The sequence below is a fragment of the Peromyscus eremicus genome, chromosome 14 (assembly GCF_949786415.1).
Source record: "Peromyscus eremicus chromosome 14, PerEre_H2_v1, whole genome shotgun sequence".
Lineage (NCBI taxonomy): Eukaryota > Metazoa > Chordata > Mammalia > Rodentia > Cricetidae > Peromyscus > Peromyscus eremicus.
This window is the reverse complement of record NC_081430.1, coordinates 50,899,766-50,920,798: the sequence shown is the minus strand read 5'-3', so window position 1 is coordinate 50,920,798 and position 21,033 is coordinate 50,899,766. Positions and strand designations below refer to the sequence as shown.

General features: G+C 40.6%; 1 protein-coding gene across 2 annotated transcripts in view; it reads right to left on the bottom strand.

The window, feature by feature from the left end:
* Unc79 (unc-79 homolog, NALCN channel complex subunit) overlaps nt 1-2,703 on the bottom strand; it is a 192,915-nt gene extending 190,212 nt beyond the window's left edge. For both annotated transcript variants that reach the window (XM_059279488.1, XM_059279489.1), the window contains exon 1: nt 2,399-2,703. In XM_059279488.1, the coding sequence (XP_059135471.1) occupies nt 2,399-2,645 (247 nt within the window). In that variant the 5' untranslated portion in view covers nt 2,646-2,703. The remainder of the gene's footprint in view (nt 1-2,398) is intronic.
* Nucleotides 2,704-21,033: the final 18,330 nt, after the last annotated feature.

Here is a 21,033-nt window from a genome sequence, read left to right as displayed (position 1 = left end):
AGTTTAGATGAAATAAATACAAAGAACTCAGCATAGCATAGCATGTATTCCAAAAAACAATAGCTATTACTTATTGCCATTAATATTACTATCATTGTTACCTGCATGAGAAGTAAAAATAGAGGACCTTCAAAACAAACCACGACTATTTAGCTTTAGAATGTATGAAGAATAAATCCATTACATTCAGTGTACATTGTGATATTTCTGAACCTCTCAAAATATAGGCCATCAGCCAAGGCTTGGCATGAAGATGGATCACTTCTGTATTTATTAAGATATCGAAGTCTCAGACTCTGGTCTGCTTTGGCCCTGATTCATCTTCCAGAATCATGTACATTCCTCAAATTATTTCTAATAGTCATGAGCATTAACATACCATATCGAATGGCCTGTCAACTGACAATGTAGTCAACATGCAACCTGGGGGGCCAAGGTCCATCGCCTTTGAGCTCAGACCAACAAGTGGAAAATTCACAGGTGTTTTGTGGGAATTCCATGAGGCTGTGCATAAGATACCTCAGCTATGTTCACTGAGCCTTTTTTTAGTCTTAGGATAAAAAGCTGGATTACAGATTAACAGCACTGAAAGGGCCTGTAAGTCCGCCTGGGGTATTTTCTACCCAAGGAAACTGAGATCTGGAGAGAGTAGTGTTTGCCCAAATCACAGTTCAGCCATAGTTGAATTACTCCTGTTCATTCCTATAGGCCACCTGGACCCGGAAAGAGGACAGAGCCTCTAGCCATGGAGCAGTCAATTATTCTCTATCTCAGTTCACAGAAGAGGCTTCACAAGAAGCTCACTCAAAACATCGGCTGCCAGGACCACTCCTCAGTAATTCTGGCTGAAGAAGTGCACGTTCCAAGTTCCCCTATGATAGCTCAGGCTGTGCAGAGAGCCCTGAGAGAAATGTGCTGCCTGGTCTCTCTAAACCATTCACTGGAACACTGGTAAGCTTTATTCTAGCTTCTAAGCCATATTATGCAGAAGAAGAACACAATAAATAAATATCAAGATAAGGTCACAAGGCAAACATAGGCATGAGAGCAAAAACATAAATCATCAATACTAAAATTGTCAAGATTCACATGTTATGTGGATTTCCATTTACCAAGTAAAATATCACAATCAAGAAATCTTAAAAATAAAGGGCATCTACTCTGACCCAGGAGACCTCCCCAGGAACACGTGAGTCCATTTAGGACTGGGTACCATAGAGCACAGGCACAAATGAATCTCCGCAAATGTGTCACTTGACACCTGCAAGCTCCCACAGTCTGACTTTCCAATTTGTCTCATTTAGGTTCTGAGCTGGGAGAGGATTGTACTACAAGAGGCTAGGTCAGTTCAAGACAGCAAAGGAGTTCAAGATAAGCAGCTTTATAGACTTCTACACTTTTATCTTCACGATAATACAGCATTGTCAATACAAGAGAAGCAAATACAGTAATAGGCATTTCATCACTTTATGAAAGGAAACTATTTTTTAACATTTTAATTACAAACACTTCATACTAAATCAACCATTAAACATTCTTTTAGGACAGACAGCCATATTAAAATATGAAATAATCCCCACCACCCACATGTTTCCAAAGCTCGCTTTTCCATACAATGAAACTTCGGTTATCACACTTCCAGGGACCAAATGGCAAATGATTTAATGACAGCTCAGGTTTCTAAAGTGCATTTAAGGAACAAATTTCTATGCCCCACACAGTTTTCAATTTTAAATTTCCTCCAAATCCATATTGGTTAGCTAAGCGAACATCACTGCACTCGATTTGAAAGAACAGTGTGGGCAGCCAATGGGAAGATACAGTCGGATTGGGCCATGAGAGGAAGCATGCTCACCAGCTTCCACTCTAGACATCGCCATCACACCATGGGCTGTCATTCTTGCCCCAGCATTTTTCAGTAAATGCTGGAAGAGTTCTTAGGCATTTATTTTACCAGGAAAAATGAGTCCTGGAGAGAAACTTTGATTTGCCCTCAAAACTCCCAGAACAGTCAAGGATTAGAACCTGCTCTTCAAAAGCAGCCTCTTATGTTTTCCGGGGCAAGCAAGGTTTTAAACTCAACTTCTCAAACGTGGCTTTAACAAGAGTCCCCATAATACACTGATCAGGGAAGGGAGCTGCTTGCTCTATCCCCCTTGTCTCCAGTCCATCGTCTCCTTCTTCCAAACCCTTGAATAACAACCCTGGGCACCAAGACAGTGTGAAACAACTGGGTGGGAACCACCATTATTAAGTTTCATTGTCAGAAGGCTTCAAATACACAAAACCCTTCAAGAGATTTACAACAGTAACAACATTCTTTAAGCCTGCTACTCAGCATCATAAATATTCATAAGCACACATGGACATTTCCAAAGACTTCAATAAAAATGCTCACCGTGTTGGCCATGCTGTAGTAAAGGAACTAGATCCAGGAGAGTCACCAAAGTCACGTAGAGGCCTTGGTAGTCCAAAGAAGGGTAGTCAGACAACTGAGCATCACGACTTTGCGGGCCGCGTTCTGAAGGAGCATCTCGCAGGACGCTGTAAAGGAGGGAGCGAGTAACAGTAGGGTTGATGGAACTGACCTGCGGTCTTAGAGATGGGGTGAGTGGGAATGGCACAGGAAAAAGACACATGGTCATGGGCACTGTCAAATTGGAGGCATCTTGGTTTTCCTTCTTCCCTGTGCGGGACAAAATGCTGTTGGGGGGACAAAGAAAAAAAAGAGACAACAAAGACACAAAGAACAGCACATTACATTGAAATGACACTCTAAAACAAATAATAAAACACCAGATACATCCCACATAAGATGCAATCGCCACCGCAGCACAGTCTACAGATCTGGTGCTGGTCGCACAGCCGTGTGCTCAGAGATATCAACAACACAGGTGGACTTTGTGGAAGTTGCATTGCATCTCATGTGTTATCTGGTTTATAAGGAGCAAAAATATAAAAATGCATGTTTCAGTGCCAAACCCATGTTTTACAGTTTGTCCATTTGGTGAAGGAGAGGTTTCCTAGGAGGAACGCTGGCTTGACTTCATCTGTGAGGGCTCTCATTCCTAATTATAAGGAGCTTTCAAAGCAACATAGTCAGCAATACTATCTCATCATGTAAATAGAAACTTGCAAAATATAGGTATGGCACTTGCAGAAACATGTTTTAGCAAAGAATAAACATGTGCGTTTATTAAGAAAGTCTTAAAAATCACATGTTTATTGCATCAAAATAATGTCTATATGTATATTATGATACTGTTTCATGACATTCTGTCAGTATCATTTGAGATAATGAAGTTTAAACAGGCATATGAACTTAGAAATAATACATATTTCTAAAGTGTTAGCTAAACTACATTGGAAAAACTATAAAATAATATGTAGTAAATGGCCCATAGCGTGTCAGTGAACTAATGATAATGGGTGTGTGTGTGCGTGTGCACGTGTGCGTGTGTATGTGTGTTTTAATTTGGCATGTTGGGGAGGCAAGTTTTATTTTATGAATACAAACAGTGTTTTATTAAATAGTTACCTTGAAAACTCTAAAAACTAAGCAAGCATCATCTATTGTAAAACTGTACATCATACAATGAGATCTCATATGCTATTGCTGTTACTTACTGTATTATTCAACAAAACTCACTAAAAACTAGAGAAAAGATAATTTAGAAAGTTAAAAAACTTTAAAGGGAATAAAAGTAGTCTCTAAAAATAGTTTTACTTTTAGTCTCCATTTAAAATTATAAAACTTTTAGTAAAAGTTATCAAGCAGAAAAGCTGTTGGTTTAAAAGTCAAAGAAATTGCTTCTTAGCCAAACGTTTAGGTTTTTAAAATTAGATTATGCTATTTATCAGTAGGTAACCATATGCGTTATAACATCTATAGCACTTAAGTGCTTTTCTATAGTACGCTTATTTGTTAGCCAAACTAGAGAACAGTGTCTACATGCTTCATTTCATAAAAATGACCCTGTTTTATACTTACTCCATGTGCAGCCAGCATTACTAAATTCTCAGCTAACGTGTGACAGCTACAGTGTCACGGTGATGTGAGGAACTGGTTAGTGTCGCCATGCTTGTTATGTCAAGTTGACATTGATTTGTTTTTATCTACTCTTAGCGCAGAAATATGTTACAATGTAAAAAAAAAAAAATGACTACATGCTTTTTCTTTTCTATGTGCCTAATTTACCTCGATTTCCTCTGTCTTCTGTTACCCAATGTCCAGGGAAAAACAATTGATAATAAAGATAATTTCAGAATAGTTATGTAATACTTCTTAGCAATAAAGAACTTAGGAGTTGCTGTATTGTTTTTGTTAAAGGGGATTTAATTTACCTTTTTTAGTAAATTTACCTTTTTTAGTGTGTGTCTACTGGGCTTTGTAACCTTAAACTGTGCAATGGGATAACAGCATTCCATCTCTCATCATCTCCCTACATCTATTATAGAGAACATATATTTTTGCATCAGACTTTAGAGTTTCCCACAGAACTAAATTGCTCCTCAGATTACCATCTTTCCATGTTGTATTATTGATAAGTTCAGTCACCAACAATTTGTTTTAGTCCTATAGGAGTCTTTCCCCCTGAAGTCCCTTTAGAATCACAAAATGGATATGTTGATATATTTTCCCAAATTTCAGCATAAGCTGGCTAGCTGCCAGCACCTTCTCAAGAAGAACAACACTGTCCCTTAGTCAATAAAAAAAATAGCTGAATATCATAAATGCATGATATTTAAAGTATCCTTTCATTCTGATCAACCACCTCCTTGGTGGGGGAAATAAAACACTTTTTTGACTACACGTTGCTGTTGATCCAAAGCTGGGTAGACTGCAACAGCACTAGTGAATCAACTTTGGAAGCTACTTCTGTGATATTTTTCCCTCCTGCACATATGTGATTCTCAGGTGATAGCAATCACAGTATCCTACATTCAGGGAGGGAAGAATGTCAGCATTGAAACAGTAAAACTTTCTTTCTCTGCCTTTAGATTTAGCAAGTAGGTGAAGTTGAGAAAAAAAATGGCGAAAATGAGTTATCCATGAAACCAGGTTTAAATTGCCATTCATGTCTCAATGTAAGGAAATGTGTTCATTTGTGGAAACTTAAGAAGGGCTCATGAATCAATGTACAATGCATTGTGATTTTATGATGTTTTGTGAAGTTTATTCAGAGAAAAAAATTACTTATTTCCCCAACCAAACTGTTTAACTTGGGAATGACCAACAACTTCCACATCCATCTGAAATTCTTTCCCAAAGGTCTATATACAAATTCAATCAAAAAGAATATTAAGAATGCCCTGTCAGAAGAGTCAGACATTGCAGCCAACTTTTCACCTCTCCTTTCCCTCTGGAGACCCTCTTTTTGAGCCCTGGCTTCCACTGTCAAGGAGAGAGAAGACCCCTGTGGGGTGGGCGAGGAGATTGAGTTTCCTGAGGTCTTCCTTGCACAGAAAGTTAGTCTATTGAATCAACTTTCTACACGATTAAGAATTTTGACATTTGCACAGCATCTGCACACTAAACAAACTGACTGTGCTATGCTACGCTTTAAAACTATCCTGCGGACTTCAGATTGTATGTGTGTGTGTCTGTGTGTGTGTGCATGTGTGTGTCTCTGTGTGTGTATATATGTGTGTGTGTCTCTGTGTGTGTACATATGTGTGCATGTCTCTGTGTGTCTCTGTGTGTGTCTGTGTGTGTATGTTGTGTGTATATATGTGTGTGTCTGTATGTGTATGTGTGCCTGTGTGTCTCTGTGTATATGTGTGTCTGTGTGTGTCTGTGTGTCTATATGTGTGTGTGTGTGTCTGTGTGTGTCTGTGTGTCTCCGTGTGTGTCTATATGTGTATGCATCTGTATGTGTGTGTCTATGTGTGTCTGTGTATGTGTGTCTGTATGTGTGTGTCTGTATATGTGTATCTGTGTGTGTGTCTGTGTATATATGTGTGTTCTGTATGTGTGTCTGTGTGTCTGTATGTGTGTGTGTCCTTAGAAATTCCTGTTCTTTTAAGAATATTGGGCTGAGACTAGAATCTCTATTTAAAACTTATTTACATTTTCTAACAAGTTGGTAGTAAATGTAAAGATTTACATTCTAGCAGCTCCAAGAACACCAGAAGAGAGGCACAGAGGAAGATTTCCAACAGCAAGTCTGAAACAGGAAGGAAACTAGGAACCGATAAACATCAGCCGCCAGGTGAAGGCAGATCCTTAAAGACCTCAGATGATGGAAACGTGACCACAGCATGCCTCTAGTATGAAGTGAACAAACACTGAGCACTTGGGGGTTAACTAGACCATCTCCGTTGCCACCCCTAATGCTAAGAGGCAAAGAAGCACAACGACCTCTGCAGGAAAGTCTGTAAAACTGTCCCTGCCAGACGTGGGACGTAAATTAAAATGATCACAACTCAGCATGAATTTACAATCCCACTCCAGACCGCCAGTCACTGCTTGATGCAGGAAAGGCTTCTGAAAGCTCCTGCCCTGGCTGAAATTCGACAAAAGTCAATTCAACAAGCCTTTGTAGATCTCCCGCTATAGGAAAAAAAGCTGCTCTGGGACACAAGGGCTGGATATGACCAAGGACTTCTCAAGCTAGAACGGAGAGAATCTCAGTCGACTATCTTCTGAAGATATTACATAACTGTTGTAACAGCTGTGGTAACATGTGTCCACTCTCTCCTGTGGACCAAACTGACTGACAGTCAATATCTGGGCTAACCTCAGCCTGGCCATACAAAGCTTTCCTGAATTCAGTGAGGCTACATGAATACCTAGACCCAGACAACTAGCATTCTAACCATGTAATCCTAACGCAAGTAAAGGCACTTGAATGTTGCAAAATGGTGCCACATAATCCTGCCCCGTGTCTCATTCCTCTTGCCTCCAACTCACTAGTTTAGAGACTTCAGACAAAAGCCACAGTACCCAGCTCTTTCTTCCAATTTCTTTGCAAGAACCTGAGTTCTGGAAGCAGCAAGTAATTCTGGATGTAAAAATTATATACATGCAAAGGGAACCACCTTGTTTGTGATAGAGATGTTTACTAGTAATAGTCAAAAAGCCAAAGACAAGCCAGGCAGTGATGGCGCACACCTTTAATCCCAGCACTTGGGAGGCAGAGCCAGGCAGATCTCTGTGAGTTCAAGGCCAGCCTGGGCTACCAAGTGAGTTCCAGGAAAGGCACAAAGCTACACAAAGAAACCCTGTCTCAAAAAACCAAAAAAAAAAAAAAAAGCCGAAGACAGTCCATCTCGTGTGGCTTAAACTTTCTACTAGCTTTTTAAGAGGAAGGAATGTAAATATGATTGGAATGTATGCAGCTGCCAACTGCAAAGGGGCTTCTAACATAGTCCAATATAGAGAACAAAAGTTAAAAGTTTTGTATTTCCAGTTTTTTGAATGGAAAAAAAAAAGCTTCAGTAGGCACAGAGAAGATAGAAAATTCATATGGTTCAGACCAAATAGTTTACTTGTAAATGTTCCTATTCAAGTCCGATCCATGATACATTATATTCCTCTACGTTCTTTCTATACCTGTATGTCCACATATACTATGTGTACTACGCAGGTATACAGAGTCTGCCAGCCCTGCTCTGATCCACTACCTGCAGCTCCCTTCTGCGTGTAAGGTGGAACTGAGACATCTGCGAACTGCGGTACCATCCCCATCACCTCCATACAGCTCAGTCTAACCAAAGTTCTGAGCGGATGCCAAATCTCTACACTAACACTCCCTTCCTTCCCTTGATTTCACAGACAGCCCAAACTACCCTATGGCTTCGTATCAGATGTTAGCATTCCCAAATGCAAAATCAAGTTTTTATTAAAAAGAGGTATCCCTGCTGTGTGACAATAACTAGAGGGCAGCACCATGGCATGGGTGTCACAGTGTGTGTTGTGGATTTAGATCACCAATGACCTAATGGCTCCAAAATTACTAGATATGTAACATTGAGCAACATATTGAACCACTCTGTGACTTAGTTTCATCATCTGTGGAATGTGTACAGTAGTACTCTTATCTAACTACAAGGGGTTAAAGGAAATGTCACACTTGAAGAGCTTAGCGCAGACTTGAAGTAAAGAAATATAGCTATCATAATATAATGTTGCTGTGGTGACTATAGCTATTGTCACTGTCACCATTAATAGCCATTGATATTGACACCCCTTTAAAGCAGACTATGCTCAGTTACACAGATCTTCCCCTAACAGCCACTAGAATAGACTACCTGAATGCCAGTTTCACCATGAAGATGCTGTTACCCCTGACCTCATTGTAATGATCAAAACAGAACCCTCATGCCTTGCAGACACCACTCAAAACAGCATCCTAAATTTCTTAACTTATTGGCACAATTGCAAAGCCCTGAGTGGCACGCTCTGAAGCCAACAAAGGTGTTGCCATTTCTTCACAAGTGGAATCTACAATGTTTCCTACCACGAAAGCGTCCCTCACTTTGGGTTCCAATATGGGAAAGAGTTTCCCTTTGGGGTCCCCAGTCTCAAAGGTAAAAGGATAATTTAAAAGAATGGATGCCTTGGTTCACATGTTCACCTGATTATTACTGTGAAAACCTGGCTAACTATTCTATGCCCTTCGAAAAGGGGAAATGGCCTGCTCCAGGGTCCTAAACCAACTGTGTAAACTTAACAGACATCATGAACCTGATAAACAGAATCCCTAGTGCTCTCCACACTAGGACAGAGATACTAAGGATTCTGAAGATGAGACAATATTCAGAGAAGAAGCATGTTAGACAGCAATGCAGAAGACCAGTGACTGGCTGTGTGCAGGATGTTCCTCTCTGTAAGTGGCCAGCCTGCCTGCACACAAGTGTCAGACCACTGGAAACTCCAGGGCCACCACAGTCACTCCGAAGTATGTCCTCCCCATACCTGGTTTAAGGAACTCTTGCTATTGTCTAAATAACAGAAATGGTGGTGAGTCTAGAGACAGATTCAAAGAGGGGTTGTGGCAATGAGGAGACCAAGTGTTGGGGTGTAATGGTGAGTGAAATATTTTGAATTCTTCAACTCTATTTGTCAAAGACAGCTACAACTGCTGGAAAATGGTTGTCTTTGCTTGTTTGTATTAGTGGCAAGTGTGGAGGGGAATGCCTCCTCAAGTCTCTGCCCTGTAGTAAAAACAATGTAAAAGGAGCACCTGAGCTGTTACTCTCTTGTCCTCATGGAACTTAAGACCAATTGTGACACATTGGATCGAAGCAGCCGCTATTACTTCAGTAATCTGAGAACCAGGACGTACTAGCAACAAGACTAACTTGCCATGTAACTCTCAATTTTCTTTAGACTCTAAGTGCTCCTTGCTCTCAATTTTAGAGACTCCAATCTCACTTTCCTAATCTTGAGCTATTCATGTCAAACACACAACTTTTTTTTTTAATCATTTGTAGATTTCCCAAAAGAACACTCAACTGGGGAAGCAGGCCACAACCAGGCTGCCTATGTTTCCAAGGAAGCTAAGGGCTGATCTGTTAGACACACCCAGAGGGTGGGAGTCCAGACTCTTCTGACAGAACACTAGAAAACTAAGGCCTTTCAAACTTTTAGTTCAGTGTGAAATTAGGTCCCAATAAATTCAGCGGTACTACCTAATAGTTCTCTCGAAGTCAGGGTATTGAAGGCTTACCTTAACAAGGTTTGGGAAAAGTACTTCAGGGTGTTTGCGATATCTGTTCCTGATGGTACGGGATAAATGTTGTGGAGAACTCGATTATGATAGTCCTGCAAATACCGGATCTTGGAAGCAACTAGATAAAAGCAAAAAGAAAAAAAAGAAGAAGAAAAAGAAGAACCTTCTTGTAATATGTATCAAACATACAGAAAATAATTACATACGAGAATTCAATTCATATTTTTAAAAACACATATAAATTTTTACTGGAACTCCATGATAGAAACACTAATACAAAACACTTGATGTCTTATAACTGCATTCAACAATTAATATTATATTTACCTATCTGGATTAATAATCCTACACAAACTGTCTATTTTCTTTTCGATCACTAAGGAAAGCATTATTCTAATTGCTTTCTAATTATCTCCATATTAGCTTCCTGTTATGAATAATAGTAAGTATAAGTCTCTGTAGAGTTATAGTTAATATAAAGGAAGAAAATTCAAAACTCTAAAATTCCCTGAGGGAAAAAAAAGTGTGTCCATTGTATAATGGCATCAATTAAAATCAGGTTTCCTTTAACTCAGTAAGGGGTGATGAAAGTGTGTTTAATGAATGCTTAACTGTATGAATATGTTAAGTATATTTACTGGGTATCAAGAATACAATGATTGTGTGGTGATAAAAACACAAACAATAAAGATCACATTTTTCTTCTAAAGATTTGCATAAATTAGGAACCACCCTAATAGCTTTCTGAGATTGGCTTCCCAGTCTTAAGACAGGAGAGACTAAACACATGTAGTTACCCTCCTACACCTACCTGGAGTCACCAGCATTGTCCACATTCCTGACCTGACCTTTGACCTGGCTGTAGTGAATGGCCCAGCTCTAGTCATTCCTCTTTGCAAATCCCAAGGAGCCATGGTGATCAACGTCTCTCTGGTCTCCTCTTCCACAGAGTTCTCAATACTGTCCGTTTGTCCTTTCAATCTTTAAGGCTACCCAGGGAGCCTTTTAGGCGGTATGGCTCACTGTCAGCAGTTAGCAGAAGACATAGGAAGTCCCGGAGAAGCAAGGCTTTGCTGTTCCCAACAGCCAATGGGAATATGCTCCTGGATGGATCTAACTGAAACGCTGGCTTAAGCAACTTAAAGAAAGTCAAAATGCTTTTGACAGGTGTGGGATGGAGAACCACAGAACAAGAACGTATCAGAACATGGAGAATCTTAGAGCCCTTTACCCATAACCACCTCATTTTAAAGATGGGAAAAAATGAGGCACACGGGCAGATAGTGGTAGAACTCGGCTATCAATTAGTTCTCCTGACTCGTGATCCAGTGCTCTGTTCACCATGACACACTCGAGTACACAGTTCTGAGACTGAGCCAGCATGCACACAGTAAGTGTTCGTTACACAACATCAGAGCAATTGTCAGCAGTAGTTGGGCTAATCACTATTCTAAAGTCTACATGTTCCATTTATTGGACTTGCCTTTTCTCCTTTCTGCTTCTGGGCATTCTCCCAAAGAAATAAGTTTACATTGCAGATAGATGGCCTTGGGCTTCTACAACACATCATCTCCGAAGACAGCAATAACATTAATACCTACTGTTTCATTTAACCCATGGTATTTGGTTATAAACAATTTTTCTGAGATTAAACTATAAATAGGTAATTCCTGAAAAATATATCAATTATATAATCAACAGAATTCATTTTCTTCCAAATGTCTTTGACTTGTCACTCATCATAATTTTTATAGTGACATTACAAGAAACATTCACGTTAATATATAGTTTTAAGTTCCAAATATCTGAGATACATGCCAGGCCAACTTATACTTTCTCTCATGTACTGTCACAATGATGTTTTATTACTGTGACTTTTCTCAACTTTGAACACTCAGCAGGTCTATGTGGAGAATTTTAGGAATATCATTCCTCATTCTACTACCTAAAAAGGAAGTTGATGATAGTACAGAGTTTGGACAACAAGCTGAAATGAGGAGAAAAGTCAAAGATCCCCCAACTCAATGACTTGCTCGTGATTCAAGAGCTTTAAAACCATCATTACACAATGATTGCAAGCATTCAAACATGTTTATGAGATGAATGGATTACTTTTTATAGTAACTTTCATTAAAATGCAGTAGCAGCTCCTTTCAATGAGTTTCCAAACTTGCATGGGAAAGCAGACACTACTTTAGATCTTCGTATGGTTGACAGATTCTTGTAGTGTTATCTCTGTTCACTTACCTGTTTATTTTTCCACATCAAGGTGGGAATTTGTTGAGAAGCATCTTACTAATGTTTCCACCCCAATAATCTTAAAGATGCTGCCTAATACCAAGTGGGTACCCAACACAGTCAAAAGATATAAGTGAACAATGAGTTAATACTTTAATAACAGCTTTAGTACTTGGCTGTGTGTGTGTGTGTGTGTGTGTGTGTGTGTGTGTGTGTGTGTAACACACATATATATAGTACTTATGGATTCTTTATTCTTAGATCCCAGACACCTAGTAAGTACTCAGAAAGTTACCTGTGACTGAAGGTGAAAGAAAGGAAGAAAGAAAAGGGTCAAGAAGATTGCACGCACAATCGTGAAGGACAGTTTAAAGAACAGGTTGGAAAATGCTCACACTGCTTTCTATATTGGGGAACCAACAAAATTTCAACCCTCATAGATTTAATTCTCTTCATTTCAACTACTTGAAAATAATCACAGGGCTGGAGAGATGGCTCAGCAATTAAGAGCGCTGGCTGTTCTTCCAGAGGACCCAGGTTTGACTCCCAGCACCCTCACAGCAGCTCACAACCATCTGTAACTCCAGTTCCAGGGGATCTGATGCCCTCTTCTGGCCTCCATAAGCATTAGGTACACACATGGTACACTTACACACATTTAGGCAAAACACCCATACATTTAGAAGAAGAAGATGAAGAGGAGAAGGAGGAGGAAAGAAAATAATCAACAAAGAGTAACATGTAATTCTGCTGAAAATATGAGTAAAGCTCATTTGCACTCAACCTTGTACACAGAAGATGATGTTTTGGCTGGCCCAGGAGCCCAGGAGGACCGAGCACTTCATTGAAGCACAGAAGTCTTACTCTTTACTCCACACATGTATCAAACTATTGCTGCAGACTCAGATAACTGGCAGACTGGATGCTTATGATCATCTCCAGACATGACTGACCTTAGGACTACATATGTCTAGCAATCTCCCACTCTCTCCTATTCTAGTTACATCTTCAGAATGTTCTTGACGACCTCTCCTAGCTTTATACCATGAGAAGTCATCTGTCATAAATTGCGTTCCCCAAAATTCATAATTGAAACCCTCACCTCAAAAAGTGAATATACCAAGAGATAAGGCCATTAAAAGAGGTGACCAAGTTCAAATGAAGCCGTTACAGCAATGTGCCTCCTAGTCCAATCTTCTTTGTGTCCTTGTAAGAAAAGATTAGGACATGCAAGAGACACCAGGAATGCAGGAGCACAGAGGAAAGGCTGAGTGAGGACAAGTGAGAAAGTGGCCATCTGCGAGGCAAGGAAAGAGGCCTCAGGAGAAACCAAATCTGCCAACACCTTGATCTTGAACTGGAAGTCTTCAGAACTGTGAGAAAATAAATGTCTGTTGTTTTAGCAGCTCCATCTGTGATGGTTTATGGAAGCTGGAGAAAACTAATACACCATCACACAGGAAAGTCTCTAAGTAAGAGAAAGAAAGGTATGAGCTCTGAATTAAGACCTCGGCTATCCCTCTCTATTAAAGCTCAAGTCTCTCATCAGTAAAATGGAGAGGCTTCTGTCAGTGAGCCTTTTTGCAGTCACTTAGCACAGTAACTAGCACATAGTCACTTGCAGTAGACAACAAAAGCCGACTTGTGTCTCTTTCCTCCTGCTACCAAACGCCACGTTCCACGACAGCCCACCATCCGCCAGCTGTCCCTCCAGCGTCGTTAATGTCTCCCTCTTTATTAAGTCTATTAAGTCACTCTCATTAACTGGAATCTCCTTTGTCGGAGGGAAACAAACAAACTAAATACCTTCCCCTAATCTTCCTATTCCACTCCCTCCAGCCACTGTCTTCTGCCTTCAGAACTCAGATTATTAAGAGTTATAGATATAGTCTTCCCTCTATCTGTGTGTGTGTGTGTGTGTGTGTGTGTGTGTGTGTGTTTCTGTCTCCATGTGTCTCTGTCTCTGCCCTCCCCCCCTTCTTAGTCTCTCTCCCTGCACTAATCTGGCTTTCTGACAACCGTCTCCCTCTACAGCATCCTGACTACCACATCCAAAGACACTTCCCAGTCATCCATCTCATTACTATCCCTTCCAGCTCTTCCCAATAGTCAGTCCATTGCTCCCAGGTTTTGTTTAAACCCTCTTCCCTTGGTTTACCTAACACCATATTCTCTCCGGGCTTCTACCTTTGAGAGATATCCCTCTTAGAGTGCTTTGCCACCCCAGGCTACTAGAATGTTGGAATTTATCAGGGCTCACACTGACTCCCTTTGTCTCTCTCAATATCCTCTCCCTGGGCAATCCCATCTTCGCATATGGCTGCCAGTACTACCCATGGGCCAGACATTCTGAAATACACATCTGCATTGCAGGTGCTTATGTCACTTGAGTAATAGACCTCATCTCAATTTTTTCACAGAGGAATCTCACATGGACCTCAGTAAACACATCCGATGCTAAATAACCCTCTCCCCCACCCACCCCCAAATAAAGCCTTGTACCATCTGTGCAATCTACCAAGTTCACACAAAGGATGAGCAGCATCCTCATACTGTCTGCCTCTATCCTGATCCATCGTTATCTCCTAGAAACACAACCAACAAAATCCACCTCCTAAGCATTTTCTTTCTTCCCCATCGACGGCATGACTTGCCACCATCTCCAGATGGACTCAAAACACTCCCAGCTCGCCTTCCAAATTCTCTCTTACCACACCCCACTTCTTTCTCTTTGGAGCAGCCTAAGAGGTCTTTTAAGATGCTCTGCATAATCCTCTGTGGCCTATTACCCTTTGAGTAAACTCCAAACTTCTTCCCACACTCTTCTAGCCTGATCTTGTACCCTACAGCCACACTAGTTGCTCTTGCTCAGTTTGCCATGCAACTCTATTTCTTTTTGCATGAAAACCTTTTATGTGCTCACCCTCTTCCTTCAGTTCTTGCCCCTCCACATTTTGTGTGATGAATGTCAACTCGGACCTCCTAGGTGGTTTTACATGCCACTTGCTCATAGAGGACTTTGCCAACATCCTCGTCTGAACTGATTCCTTGATCCATGCTCCCATTTTTCTCTAGATAATAGACTATTTCAGGGTTTTTCTCCCCAAGGCAAACACAATTTGCAATTGTATATTTGTTCGAATAGCATTCACTGCCTCTTCCAAATGGACATGCTCCAAGCGCCCTGTCACTTGCTCACCACTGCAGAGCCCCAGGCCCTGGCAAGAGCTGACTATGATGAGTTCCAAGTAAAGAGTGAAATGAAGAGGTGGTCAGCAAGATGTTGGCTGTTCTCAGCCATTAAACTTTGTGTCCTTACACCCCCAAAGCCAACTACCAAAGCAAGAGGAAAATGAATGAAAGCCAAAACGGCTGTAAGATGTTCATCACACACAGAAGGTACTAGTTTCATTTGCACATACACTATCCAACCTCCACTCCCTGCTACTTTACTTCTTGGACATTTCACTACATCTTCAGAGACATAACACAAAAGAAAAATTCAGCCACAGACATAAAGTGATCCAACAAAACTAGGATCATATAACACACAGGTTTAAAATCTGCTCTTTAACCTTAAACAAGCTCCTATGTCACTAAATATGTTTAAAGTGATCCAATACTATTTTCAAATTTTTAATGATATAGGCTATCAAAAAAGTAAAATCCAAAAATCAGATAAGCACAATGAAGGATAGAAAAATCATGTAAAGATGGAGGATCGATCATACATGACATTTTAGTGTCAGCCTTCTTGAAAATTTTTTCTGCATAGCTAAACATCATATATACACAGACATATATCATTTCAGAATTCATTTTCCCCATCCATCAGAAGTAGATTTCTACATCATTTCAATTGCTTTCTAAGTAAATCATAATTTATTTCACCAGTCATCTGTTGGTGTTTGTAAGGTTTGGGGTGGTTCCACTGTTTTGTGTAATGCAATAAAGGGGCTGGAGAGATGGCTCAGTGGATAAGAGCCAATACTACTCTTACAAAGGACCTGAGTTTCATTCCCTGCACCCACATCAGGCAGCTTGCCTCTAATTACAGGTCCAAGGCATATGATGCCCTCTTCTGGCCTCCTCAGGTACCTACACACACATGGCATACACATTTACACATAATTTTAAAGTAAAATAAATTTCTAATGATGCAAAGAATGCTCCTTAATATCTGACCACCTCTTTTTATTTCCTTAGAATAAATTTTCAGCGAGGAACTACACAAATATGAAATTCTTTGTAATGATTTGGGGAAGTCAGATGTGGTAGTGTGTACCTGTAATTCAGGCACTTGAGGGGTGCAAACAGTAGAATCAAGAGTTCAAGATCAGGGCTGGAATGATGGCTCAACCATTAAGAGTACTGGCTACTCTTCCAGAGGACCCAGGTTCAATTCTCAGGCCCCATACAGCAGCTCAAAACCATCTGTAACTCCAGTTCCAGGGGATCTGACACTCTCTTCAGGCCTCTACAGGCACCAGGCACACCAGTGGTGCACAAACACACAGGCAGGCAAAACCCCTGTACACACAGGGCCATCCTAAATAGGAAGTTTGTGGCCACCCTAGGCTACATGAGACACTGGATCAAAAAAAATTGAAGCAAAAACAAGCTCTTTAAAAAGAGCAAGTAAAACTTTTTAGGATACTTGATAAACCATTCTTCCAAAAGATAGTACACATTGTTAGCATGAATAATAATACCATTGGGCACCCACAATCATGTGTGTTTTAATTTTTAAATCTTGCAAAAGCTTTTGTGTTGTATCATTTTGAATTTACAGTTTACTAAACCACAAAAGTAGTGATCTGTCCTTAGACACAAGCTGGTGCGTAGTAGAACTGGTCATTTAACCGACTGGGAGCCATGCTCCTCCCCAGACCACACTGTTCTCTAATTGCATTTAGTGCTTTCATGACATTCAGCCACAGGGATATGGCAGGAAAGAATACTTCTCTAGTCCTATTGTTTGCAATATCTCACTAAAGAACATGGTAGCAAGTAGATGAACTATTAGACTAAATTCTCAATATATTTATTAGAAACACAAAAACAAATAAATTTACTTCACTAGTCTGTCTTTTCCTTGAAAAATCAGATTCCTTCCATCCTTCAGCACCTAGGTCAAGACCACATCATCAGATCTTAAGTCTCTTCCCATCATTCCTGGAGCCTTCTAATTGGCTCTAGACATTATCAATCGCTTCCTTTCTAAGCATGCAGAGTGCTGCTATCTGCTTTTTAAATAGACTCATTACATGCATATACCAGTAATTGCAAGTGAATCTAGATGGCTCCAATTAGTTTCACGTTTGCAAATCCGTTTTCCCTAACACCTTGAGGCCCTTGAAGATAGACCTGTCTTTTCATTGAAAATCCCTCAGAATACATCATGATGCTAGGTGCATGGCAGATGGCTAGCAATAGGAGTAGCTGAAAAGACTAGAAATCTAAAAGTGTCAACTACCCTGTGTCTTATATATACTCTAAATTCTTTAAAAAGTCTGCTATTAGTTGTACAAATTATTTCCATATACAATTTATTATGTAAATTACATAAAGAATGCAGTATTCTTTTCCATGGTTAATTTCCTTCCCTTGTTCCAACGGAACCTAAAAAAAGAACTCTCTTGATACATATTTCAAAGGTTTTGTAAGTTCTTTATTATATTTGAATACTCACTCTTCTTTTTTTCTGACTAGCCATTCTGGTTCTAACAGGCTGAGTGTCCTGGAGTTTTTGGGATGCCCTGCAGAGAGCCCTAGATGGACTATGGGTTCCCACTTACAGCTATGTATGAAGATAGGCAAGCCAGTTAGTACCTTGACTCTCAGGGGTTCTTGCTTCATTGTGTTTGGTTTTTACCAAGTGAGAATTAAAACATTTCCAGTACATTCTTTGCAAATGTTTGTTATTAATGTGGTAGACCTGATAGTCTGTGTTCTAATTCCACCTTAATTTTAATCAGTTTCTTCTTGTATTATCTAAACTCACTGATGGATTTGGCATGGTCCCCTTTTAAACTACCTTCTTGTCAGCTTAATACTTCATTAGGGAATAATAGACATGGAGCTGACAGGATGGCTAAGGGGGTAATGTCACTTGCCATCAAGCCTGGAGACTTGTGTTCAATCCCCAGAATCCTTATCAAGGTGGAAAGAAGGAACAGAACCAATTCCACAGAGTTATCCTCTGGCTTCCACACATGTGCACATACACAGAGAGACACACTAAGTAAATGAACAAGTAAGTGTAAAACATTTTTAAAAGAAATGATAGACATGAGGAAAAAGTATCTGGACACATTTCTCAAATTGGATACCTACAGTCACTCACCACAGTGATGTAAGTAACAATCATGCCTGGTATCTTATTTTTCTCTTGGTCAAGCATGGGCTATAGAGTCAGATGTCCTCCTTCATTACCACCAACTATCTGTCTTTATTCATTCTTTTTGCATTAATAGAAATGGGATTATTTGGTAGTCTTATTGGCTCTAACAAGAAATCATCTCTCAAGATCTATTTTCTTCTTCCTCACAACATCGCCTGAATTAAATTTTGCACAACCCTTTCTGAGATGAATTGCCATAATAACCAGGCTGGTTGCACTCTGATCCTTTTTCAATGTGACATCCACAGCAATCTTTCCAGAATTCAAATGTTTTTCTATTCACTGAGATTAAGTTAACATATGAAGCTCTGGAAGAATAATTCCCTGCCTCCCAGTCAAGCTTCCCCTTCTGTGTTTTCCCTGTGTGCCACACACCAACCACTCTAACATGAGAGACCCTAACTGACGGTCTTACTGAAACATGGTTTTGTTCAGAAATGCAATCCCTATTTCTCTGCCTGGTCTCCAAAGATTCCTCAACTTTCAGGTCTAACCGTGTCTCCTGTGGACAGCTAACCATCCCCAGCATACGCCACCTTCGCTGCAGTTCTTCTGAATGTTCACAGCCCCTGGAGTCTCTGTGCTACTTATCACTCCATGATATCGCCAATAACTCAACAGCTGTCTCCACACTGGACTATCAGCAGCATCTCTTTTAATCCTGTACACTCAGTATATAATAAGTGCCTGGTGCTGAATGAATTATTTGTTGAATAAGTGAGTGGATGTAACGTACAACTCAGTACGACAAAACAGTTCAAAGTTTATGGTCCTTTCATGAACTAGATTTAGATCTCGGATGCAACTAAGGCTTCCCTTGCCTCCCCTTCCTACTCCTCATCCCAAGGATCCCTTGTATCACCTTCTTCTCAAGGCCCCTAATTCCATCACTATCTGTGGGCATGGACACAATCTGGCTGAAATAATGGGGAGTGACACAAGCCCAAGAGACCACCCATGGGTGCTGCTGTTGTCAGGGCTACAGGGGCAGGGCTACCCCAGCCCACTGCACTGCACATCAGTGCACCTCAGGCCTCATATGCTGGATGTGCAGCCTCAAGGTTACAACTCTGTTTGCCCTGAGGGGCTCCAGTCTTACTTTAATCCAACGCTCCCCAGTTACGCTCCTGTCTCTTCCTTTTGAAACAAGAATGCAATGTTTACTCTGTGCCATTAGATACTTGGAAGTGTGTCATTTGTATTTGGGTTTTTTATTTATTTGTTTTTACAGTGACTCACAGATAAGAATTTGCTTTGAGTCTGGTCTTTTAAACAGTTTGGAGCTGTGCAGACTACATGGAGTCTGAAGTTGTCACTGAATGCATTTTACATGAGCCCAATAGTAACCAGGGCAAAATGCTATGGTTTGAATGTCCCTCCCCAGACTTTGTTATGCTTTGGGTTTTGTTCATTTCTTTGCTTGTTTGCAATAGGTTTCACTATGCCGCCTGGTTGTCCCGGTACCTACTATGTAGACCAGGCTGGCCACAAACCTGCACCAATCCTTCCACTTCTGCATGCACCAACTCCAAGCTCATCATTTGAACACTTGGTCCCCATGCTGCAGCAGCCCTTAGGAAGGAGACCCTGGCTGGTGGAGAAGTGACACCAGGGGCAGGCTTTTGAAGATGCTGCACGCCCCTGATTCCTGTCCTGCACTCTCAACCCTCCAGTCCTATGCCCCGTGACAAGCCTTCACTGTGCAGTCTGGCTGCCAACAGCCAAAGCATTCACATTGCCTTTCCCGCCATGATGCTCTGTGATTCTTTTGAAGCCAGATGCCAAAATAAGTCCCCCCGCTTGAGTTGCCACTATTAGATGTTTTGTTATGGTGATGAGGAAAGCAACAAGATACCTGGCTTTGCTTGAATTCTGGCTCCCTGTGTACTATCTGTGAGAACACAGGCAAAGCAATAAACTTCACTCAGTCTTAATTCCCTAGTCTATAAAATGAGGACAATAGTTTTTTTATCTCACAGGGTTGCATATATCGACATGCAGCATAAGGACCGGCACACAGTTAAAAAAAAAAAAAAAAAAAAAAAAGCTACGATCCTAATTAGCTACTACAGATGGTTTTCTCTTCCCCTTCCCTGTTCTGTCTGTCCTTTAAATGGAAGATAATGCACAAGCGTAGCTAATAATGAAGATATTCAGAAACTAAAATGTAGGGAGACAAAGCAACAAAGCATTGTTTGAGGGCTCTGGTGGATACGCAGGGCTCTCTGCAAACCCTTGATCAAAGAATGTCACTCCTCCTTTGAGGAAGGTCATCCCCACAGAAAGCCAAACCTCACAGAAGATACAACCGAAGGGTAGCGGCAAAGGAAACAAATAGGCAGAGAGCCAAAGCTGTCCACAGATGTCAGATGCCGTGTACCACCTCATCGAGCCCTTCCAAACACTTCTTCAGGCAACTGAAGTCCCAGGTGGCAAACTTTTACCTGGCATTTTCAGCAGACAAGAAAGGTCAACCCAGAACATCCCCGTTCCTCGTCAAGGAACTGCATTGTCACCACCACCATCATGATCATTATTAAAACATCACATTTGTTTAATTATTTACGTTCTTCAAAATACTTCCACATACACTATTTGGTTAGGTTTTGAGCATTTAAGTTGTAAAAAAAAAAAAATACATTGGAAGTTTTAGGGAAATTTAGATATCACACAACAAATTGAGCACAAAAGTAAAAGACCCGAGTGCTCTTATCC